The sequence below is a fragment of the Rhea americana genome, unplaced genomic scaffold (genome assembly GCF_003343005.1).
Source record: "Rhea americana isolate MKP2758 unplaced genomic scaffold, rheAme1 scaffold_346, whole genome shotgun sequence".
Taxonomy (NCBI): domain Eukaryota; kingdom Metazoa; phylum Chordata; class Aves; order Rheiformes; family Rheidae; genus Rhea; species Rhea americana.
This window is the reverse complement of record NW_028186475.1, coordinates 239,944-249,714: the sequence shown is the minus strand read 5'-3', so window position 1 is coordinate 249,714 and position 9,771 is coordinate 239,944. Positions and strand designations below refer to the sequence as shown.

The 9,771-nt window shown below is 35.6% G+C and overlaps 1 protein-coding gene across 3 annotated transcripts in view; it reads right to left on the bottom strand.

Moving 5' to 3' along the window:
* Positions 1-315: 315 nt before the first annotated feature.
* RSRC2 (arginine and serine rich coiled-coil 2) overlaps positions 316-9,771 on the bottom strand; it is a 14,571-nt gene continuing 5,115 nt past the window's right edge. The window contains exons 3-10 of one of the 3 annotated variants that reach the window (XM_085311638.1): positions 9,339-9,416; positions 7,457-7,669; positions 6,357-6,500; positions 3,864-3,986; positions 3,697-3,776; positions 2,886-3,118; positions 1,476-1,565; positions 316-954 (exon numbers count right to left, since the gene is read on the bottom strand). In XM_085311638.1, the coding sequence (XP_085167764.1) occupies positions 775-954; positions 1,476-1,565; positions 2,886-3,118; positions 3,697-3,776; positions 3,864-3,986; positions 6,357-6,500; positions 7,457-7,669; positions 9,339-9,346 (1,071 nt within the window). In that variant the 5' untranslated portion in view covers positions 9,347-9,416 and the 3' untranslated portion in view covers positions 316-774. The remainder of the gene's footprint in view (positions 955-1,475; positions 1,566-2,885; positions 3,119-3,696; positions 3,777-3,863; positions 3,987-6,356; positions 6,501-7,456; positions 7,670-9,338; positions 9,417-9,771) is intronic. The other 2 variants (XM_085311637.1, XM_085311636.1) reach the window with 2 other exon arrangements.

The following is a 9,771-nucleotide window of genomic DNA, read 5'->3' as shown; positions in this document are numbered from 1 at the left end:
TTAAGCACAYTGATCAAGTTTGACATTTAAATTACAGTCCAGTATCTTACCTTTTTCAGCAATGATTTTGTCATCCTTCCCTTTCCAAAAGGAAGGGTATGCTACTATCAAATTAAAAAAAGAAAACAAGCTCATTATTCATTACCTTTAGTTATGAACCATATCTCCAATTTCCGTATTAAAAAAAAAAAAGAAAAAGTATTTCAAAACAGGCAAAGCAAAGCAAATGCTCCATTTCTGACATCCCACAATTAGCTCTCTGACATCTCTTAACTAGTTTTACAGTTTGGCCCAAAAGACAACTAACTTAAGACCTTAGAGAAAAAAGGCTTTATTATTAACCAGGTTTTTGCACTGGATTATGTGCCTATCGGCCCAGACCGCTAAATAACATCTACACAATGTTTCTTTCATGTTTCAAGAATTGAAAATAACTGTACAAGGTTAAAGTACAAAAGTACACAAGACAGTGGACACGAAATATCCATGTACGAGTTTACCCCATCTGCTGCTTGGTTTGAAAAGTAGAACTTTAAACTAAAAAATACTGTCCTTCTATAGTTCTGTCAAGTTTAATGGAAGTGGGTATAACCTGATTACAACACTAACACCAGTATCACTGATCTGATATTTACAAAAAAATTGTATTTTTCAATAAATTAAAGTCAATGCAACACCCATGCAAGCTAGAATGCTAGCTTTTTGGTGAACAAGGACCCAACATTTGAACAAGAATCTTCCTTAGTCCCAAACKTTAAAATCTTTCTCCTCCCCTCAAACCGTATCCATTCCTCGCATCGAAGATGTAAACCCCARTCCCATTCCTCTTTGCGTATGAGTCTGTGATCTTGCCATTTCATACTGTGCATCTAGATTTCTGAAAACTTCTTCCTGTTGTTTTAGAGTTTTGTAACTCTCTTCATCAACTGAACTGCAACCAGCTTCATCCTCACTCTAGAAAACAGAAAGAAAATAAATATTAATGTTGTAGAGAGTGTTTTTTTCATATACTATGGACATTCTAAACTCTTAAAACAATTTTGCTTTGTTTTTTTTTCAATGGCTGATGAGACTTCAAGTCTCTGGCTTTATTGCTGTAGTATTCTAATGTGGCTTCTTATCATGGTCAAGAAACATTTAGAGCCATTCACTGAGTGTTATCTTCTAATTAATTCAAATAAATGTCTCAAATTAAGCAGCTATGCAGAGTAACTAAGCATGACCTTTTACCATATTATGATTAACTGAAAGTTTACCACCAGCATTGTTAGATTTTAACAGATACCTTGCCAGTCAGAAACACCCTGAAACGCTAGCATTTGAACTGAATGCTGCTTGTGAGTTTAAGTCAGAAATAAGTTTAATTAGATCAGCTTGTTTCAGATTAACTTTTAAAATCATTTTTGTTAACATACACTTAACAAACCTATCCTGCAATTCTTAATAAACCTAATTACACATTCAGAACTCTTTACCTTAATGCCCATCAGTTTTCTGAATTTGACATTTTGGTCCTTGTTTCCAAAATTTAATTTCTCCCATATTTCTGCAGACTGTGATTTATCCTGGAAGAATAAAGGAAGATGCATCAACTTTTCACATAAGTTTCCACTAAGATCACAACATAATTGCAAGTAAATAAAGCCATACTGAAAAATGAACCTATCGTGCAATTTCAGCACAGCTAGATGTAAAGGATTCCATAAAGAAGTTTTCAGGTCATGTCCAACATTCCTTGATGTGGAAATGCTGTGACACTCCCCATAGAAACACCTTCTGAGGGAAGTTTGCTTAACTACRTTTCAAAATGATGGCATATTCTTCACTTGGGTAGAATGTAATTCCCATAAAGTTTAGAAACCTTGGCAGAATGCATACTAAAGTGAATTACAAGAAAAAAAAAAAAAAGCATTTTCTTATTACAGTTGAGAATGGTACATAGCAAGTCAGGAGAAACTGCTTACATAGCATTTAGGTTTCTTTTCCCCTCCCATCAGTGCAACACGAACCAGTTTCAGTTTTTCACATCTTATGAAACAGTCTGGGAAACGTTGAGCTTGTTATATAATGGTCACATGATTATAATTTATCTAACACAATAACACACTTCAATATTAACATATGGTGTTAAGACAGAACAAATATTAAGTACCAATTTTTCCATGACACCTGCAGGTGAGAACTGCTGAAATTCAGAGTTATTGTCTGAAAAAGCAACTGCTTCATATTTAAAAAAGAAAAAAAGGCCTGTGTTTCATTAAATACTAGAGTACTTATTTGAAACAGCCCAAAAATCTGAAGACTTATTTGCATTTATAATTTTTGTTACCATTTACTACCACAGTAACACATTACTCCCCAAAAACGATTTAAGAGAAGATCTGCAGCCTTATAAATTCTGTACAGGATACAATGAGGGAGGAAAAACAAAACACCCACCCTTCAGTCACAGAAATGAGAAAGTCAAAGCAACGTAACAGGTCACAAGCAATCCTAATTACRAAGTTAGTTGCTAATCACAGTAGTACCACTGTTTGGATAGTTTACTGAAAAATAATAGTTCACACCATAGAAGAGACCATTCTGTACTTGGAATTTAGTTGCAAGTTGTAGGCAAACTAGAAAAGACACTAAGATCTAACAACACCCCTAAGTTTTACAGTATTAGGGTTTTTCCTGTGGTTTGTGTAACAATAATCCTTCGTTGTGTCTAGTCACCTTAGTCTTCTCATCCTGAAAGTTTTATCTTGGGTTGCTGTTAATATGGAACTTAGTACCAAATAGTAAATTATTTTAGCTGGAAAAACTGTTAACAAGCATTCTTAAACTGTCCAAATGTAGTATTTCTAAACACATTTCACAAGTTTAAGAAAGGACAGTATTACCCCTTCTTTTTTGCCTTGCCAAAGCATCTTCCGCTTTTTTTCTTGTTCAGCAAACTTCATTGGATTAACTGCTGCTGGGTTGTAATAGCTAGGTACAGCTATTCCAGTCTCTGCTAGTGCTTTTGCTTGTAGTGCTGCCATTTGAGCCGCCATTGCTATTTGAGGAGTTACTTGTGTTCCCGATGCCAGAAGAGCAGCAACATTAATAACAGAACCTCCAGTGGCTGCAGCCGCTGAAGAAAATGGTAGTATGTTATCACACAATAATTTCAGACTTAAAAACACACACCACACCCTCATACAACCTCCCCAATTTCCCTCATTAGAAGTAAACTGAAAGTGGGTAAGAAATGTATGACAACATATTTCTATTAAGAAATAAGTCTCCAGTAATCTTAGGAAACTAGTAAATTAYATAACTTAGGCTTGTATTCCACAAACTACATGCAAGAAATGCCCAAGTCTGATAAAATATTTCATACTTCTGGATACTCCTGAGCTTGCAATAAAATTCAAATTCTTGCTTAATGATGCATAAGGCAAGGGTCCAATGACCATCACCAAATCATTTACTAGTCTTTCATAAAACAGTTTTGTTATCCAGTCATCAGTACTGGATATGACATTATGAAATCCTGTTCTTAAAYGTTTCTTTGGGCTAGTGGTTCTTACACATGGACCAAGTTAACAATTACGCAAAGAAAATGACAACTAGTACATCAGYTGGGCAGGACTAACAGCTGGAACGTAAACTCACATGATCTTTCACCCACACTACTCTTTAGTAATTAATATAATATACAGGGACTACCTGCAGCCATTTCCTGTTGTTTCTGTTTTTCGACCATTTCTTTCTCTCTCTGTTCTTGCAATTTCTTTGCTCTTTCCAATCTAGAAATAAATGCAAAAGAACATTTTAATATGCAAATGTRTCAACACCTGCTTATGTCATGTCATGTCAAAATCTTTATTTCTGACCTTCTGGCTAATGCTTCCTGTGCATCCATAGCTGTATTTCGTCCACGAAAAGGTGGCGGACTTGGACTCCGGCTATGACTCCTGCTGAACCTTCGGGGCTTTTCAATTCTTTTCTTTCTTTCTCTGAAATCAAATTTAAGACAGTTGGTAAAACACACTACATATGTTCAGCATTTCACAAGTTATTTGACTGTGACTTTGGAAAATTGCAAGATTAATTTTGAGTGCTCTCAAGAACAGCTTTTGCATAGAGAAGGTACTGGAACCGTGGAACCAACAGTCGTACTCTCATGGTAACGAGACAGAGCTAAAATCCAAGATTTCTAGCTGCATGATGTAAAAAAACATGYAACTTTAACTGCTAGTTTATCCTATTACCTAGTATTTAAAACATCTTCTGTTTTAGTGGGTTCACCAAACATTGATAGCCCAAACAGATCTGCTCAAGAGACCTTCATCCTAAATCCTGACAAGAAAAATCATTGTGTAACTTTCATTTGCAAGCAAACATTCAAACAGATCAAGTCAAAAGAATGTTTTAAAACCATGGAAGACCTCATAGCACTAATAACACGTTAAAAACAAGCACTTGTAAAAGTTTAAGGAGATCCAAGTCAAAAATTGTAGTAATACTTAGGAAAGTGACCATCCTTTCCTTCTCTGTATGCTCTCCATTAAACACGCTTTGGGCTACCCTTTAAGACAGGACATTGAACCAAATGAAATAGCTGGTTTAAACACKAGCTGTCCTGTTTTTGCTCTGGAGTAAAATATCTGTGCAGGGAGATGTGATACATGCATTATCTGAAGGCTGAAAAATGAAAAGCACCTAGTTTAACATACTTTTTAGCAACCCTCCCCAAATTTTCAGTGTGCAACTCTCCTTTAGTAGCTCCCTCCCSCTTTTTCCCAATTAAGTTCTTCACATGACATGTACAGCTACTCCCATGTAAGTGATAGCTACTCAAAACACAAAGGTAGCACCACTACAAGTAGTTCTGTTTGCTAGTACTACCAATAACTACAAGAGATAAAGGTTTCTCCCATTTAAGCCTTTGACATTAATGTTCTRAACAAAAAAACCTATGATTCTGGAAATACCTGACAAAATTAAGTAACAAGAGAAATTGCTTGCATTTTCCTAGATTTGCCATAAACAAATTAAAAGATGCACAAAGCACGGTTCTGAAGGTTTTTTTTTTTTTTTGCTTAAATATTATTATGAACCATTTGAGATAACTGCTAACTAGCATTAAAACAGCCTCTCTAAATAGCATTCAGCTATTACTTTTTGTTTGCAATTTTTRTAGCTTCCACAAATGTCATTATACTTAGTTTGAAGTTACAAAAGAGCTCCTTGTTTACATTATAAATCTGGCAGAAGACCAGGTAAGGTAAGGAGGTAAGACTGATCTACTAGAAGATGGCAAGATACAAACATAGCCACTGGGAGTGACAGATCTGCATTCTYAGATAACATATAATGCACATTTCAAAGACACCTTCATTTTTACTGTGCTCGCTATTGTAGTTTGGTCTTGTCTTTGGTCTGATGCTTTATTGCACTGGTAAACATCAAAGAAGAAAGAATTTGAGCTTTTGCATTTGAGCAACTCAGCTTGAAACAACCAGATGGTGTCATGTTTTCCACTTAGCATATGATCAGAGCAATGCAACAGAAGAACTGTGAACCTTCCACAYATTCACAGAACAGAAAGACTATGTAAGGACAGATCACCCAGATATGAGTTTGAGATTATGCAAAGAACCATCAACAGAAGTTCAAGCCACAGCCTATTTACTGTAGCACAGAAAACATTACATTTCACAGCTGACTTTTAAAGTTCACAGAGCTTATCAAGATTAGGAAGTACACTGAGCAGAATCTCTGACAACCAGTGATTCCAGTTAAACTTCCCTTTTAAGATATAAAGATATATGATATATGGAAAGAAAGAAAGAAACAGTATTTTTAAAGTAGTGCTCTGCTGACCACACTCCTCTACTATCAAACACAGAAGGGTTAGTTGCTTCTCATTCTTCRGTTTTTCCTACTTAAATACTGTTCACTAAAATAGTAAATTAAGTTGTGATGTAAGAAACTAAAAGAGCTTGAACTGTGGTATACTACTCAAAATACTAAGTTACTTGCTTTCTCTCTGTAGTGTCAGAAAGAGACTAAAATGGTGATTTCAGACAGTAGCCACAAAATTAACTCTAAGTTAAGCATTTCTAACTGGTAACACGGAATCACGCTATGAAAAGGCGAAAAAGAAATGAACCTGAGACACTTAAGCTGTCTGGGACAAATATTTCCATAGACAGTGTATGCACAAGTACCTTATGTTTGGTCAACAAAACTGAGAGGAAAAAACACCATTTAGTTACACTGAATAGCCTTTAACTAGCCAAATCTAGCATTCTTCTATACAACAGAACCCACAGACCAGTCAACTGAAGAACAACATTAAGTATGCTGAAGTTAGCACTTACCTGCTTCTGCTCCTAGTCCTGCTTCTACTTCTACTTCTATGTCTGTGTCTAGATCTTGATCTAGAACGAGATCTTATGCGGCGCTTTCTCTCTCTGCTGCGAGATCGGGATTTTTTCCTATCACGGCTTCTACTACGGTGACGTCTGAAACACATGTCCCAAATTCTTACATATATTCTCACATTTAAGTTTTGCTTCTACTTAGGGGTCATACACAGGTTTGTCAATACAGGACAAAATGCATCAGGTGGGGTGAAGGGGGTGACAAACTACATGCAGAAGACTTTATGCCTGGAACAGTTCAAATTATAAGGCTAGGAGATGAAATGAGACAGGAACCAAACATTATCACCAATCACAACAGCAAAGTGACTTATTTAGAGCTTAAATACACAACCACACTCATCAGTATAGCTATTTTCATTTGTTCATGCCTCAGCATAAACCTGTGGCCAAATTCATCAAATACAGAAGCCTTAAATTCAAAGTAACTCTTCCCCTCCCCAAGATATTCCAATACCTCAGAAGAGCTGGGAAGCAATGCCCAGATTTCAGCTCTTGAACTGCACTCAGCCCCTCAGTATATCATTAGTTGGCTCCTTGCTATTATATTTACTTACTGGCCCTTCAACTACGGACAGAGGTGGCTGAAAGATTCTGCAGGCAACAACTTACTTGCCCCAAGCAATGCTCCCACCAYGAGTATGCTAGGTGGCCTACTGCATAAGGAGGCACACACAGCACTGTTTTTAGGTAAATTCTTGATTAGAATACAAAAAGCAATGACACTGCATCTCCTTTCCTGTCACTGACAACAGGCAACATTTCATATACACTCTATATGACAGTTGCAAACTTGAGTTAACATTAGTCAGAATGCCCAGATAAGCACTAGAAATACTTTGCTCAGAATCATCCCCCAAAAACAAGTAGTAAYAATGTAATCAAAATCAAAACGTACAATATAAATTGGTGCTTTGGAGTTAAATTATGTTATGAATATAATTCAATTCTATTTCAGAAATCTACATGAATTCCAAAGGCTATTTTAATGAATGTATTTTAAGAAAAAGAAAAAAAAAACATGCAAAACAATTTACCTTTCACGAGATCTGGATCTTGAGTGACTCCTCCCTCTTGATGATTTTCTTTCTTTGCGTTTATGTCTGTCCTCACCATTTTCAGATGAATTTAGGCTCTCTCTTCCTCTATCAGAAGAATGTTCTTTGTCATTGTGGTCTTCAGATTTGTGCTTCTTGGAGGACTTCTCTTTGGATTCATGTCTTCTTGCCTGTTTTAAGAAGAAGTTGGTTCTTTCAGGAAAATAGTGCAACAAAGAGAGTTAGTATGGGTATCAAAAGATAAAAAATGATAAGTTGTGATGCAACATTAGTAACCTTAGGAGTGTGGCTCAATCATGAGTGATGGCTATTTTACCTAATGCCACCGACTACACAATGTTGCAAATGCAAACTATCATTCCCCGACCCCCACCCCCCCTCCCACTATCTAAAGTATTTCTAAAGCACCGATCAAGGTATCTTTACAGTGCTTCYACGAGAGTTCAATGCATTCTAACAACTGTCATTCTCAGTTACTTTCTCTATTCCAAACACATAGTATGTTCCTATCTTTAAGGGTCTGAGAATATATGAATATGCACATATTTGAATGCTCACATTTGCAGTTTAATATTTATCTACAGCCTACCATGTAGAAACAATTATTAAAATGCACACAGTTGTAGACAAACTAACCTGCTTTTGAAATTAAAGAATTCTTCTATGCATTATTAGATAGTTAACTTTAATCTTTACAAGACTCTCTTCAGTCAGTAACTTCCAACAGTTTTTAAAAGGCAAACCAATAAGAAGTTACATGGCCAACATCTCATTTTTAGTACTTAAAAGTAACATGCATCACTTTGAGACCTCCCACAGTAGTTTTAAATTTAAGATATGCTGCTATACTATACCGCAATTTCTTCCTGCAGCGCCTCTTAAAAAAAGATTCCTTTTTATAGCTGCAATGCCAAAAATACTTAGCAAGGTCAGGCCTGATTTTTGCCAGTGTTTTCCATAGAGACTAAGTCATGACATCAACACCTTTTCTTAATATATCCAGTTTATTCTGAAAACCTTTCTAGCGCAAGAAGCATAGCCCACTTATGTGGGCTTACATTTTAGTGTTCTGTTTCAAATTGCAATTTAAGCATGATATAGTCATCTTAGATTAAAATTCAATGGTTCAGAGTTTTCTCGCTTATCTAAACCTGCTCTGTTAAATACTTACAAATCCTTTCCCATAACCATAATGCTCACTCAAAAAAATAAGTCTAGAAGAGCTACTGTAACTAGCTCGCATCCACTTATCCAAGTCTTTCCAACAGCTTATTACTATAGTTCAGATTCTGAATATTCCACTATCATTCTTCATGTATACACATCTGACATGTTTTAAGTCTTCCTGTTCTTACAGTACTTCATTTTTACTCCTTGAACAATTACTTCTTAAACTATATAGCTGTACTTTTATGTAAGATATTACTTCTACAAAGAATTGTATTAATCTCACTAAATCATATTCATAAAATACTAATTTCAAATGTATATGATGTTAGCAGCTGTTCTGATGTACATATTGAAGTTTTGATAAGCAGTATTTACTCTATGGGCAAAGAGCTCGATCTCACAAGTGAATGGAAAGAGTAACTCAATCTACTGTAGGTCATTATACATACAATCTGTTCACACAGCAAAACTTAGAAAGTTTTAAATAAATTGTGTAAGATTAACTTAGATCTAACACCATGGTAAAACACTGGACACAATTTTAAATGAGGAACATCTCTTCTGAACATTAAAACAATAAAAAAAAAAATCAGGCTTCCAGGCACACACTTAGTAATAAAACACCATTATATCCCATAAAGGATTTAAGATATTTTTAAGGGAAATATGAGTTTGAATGACTAATAGTTACCTTATCATGAAGTAGGCTTATAATTTTGCTATCTGAGTCTGCAGCGTCTTCAGTTCAGTCTCTTCGCGCATTAGCACGCTGAGTATGATTTATTATAGAAATGTTATCATGTGATCTAAACAATATATTCAATTTCACAAAAACTCTCCTAGATTATTTTTCTTTTTCCTTTTTCTTTTTCCTTTTTTAAACAGAGCTTCCATTGGAATGGGAGAAGGAGAAGTTCCTGACCCGTGTTAAAGTTAAAAGCCCCTCCTCTGACACAACCTGCTATTGCCCCACATGGCTTAAGCTTCCTTTCTGACTATTTTTGATGCTCCTGGTTTGCTTGTTTCATCTCTTCTCTGGTGGTTAAGCCAGTTATTTCCAACGTATTATTGACGCTGTCTCTTCTCACTCCCTTGAAGTATTTTTTTTCTTTTTTTTTTTTTTT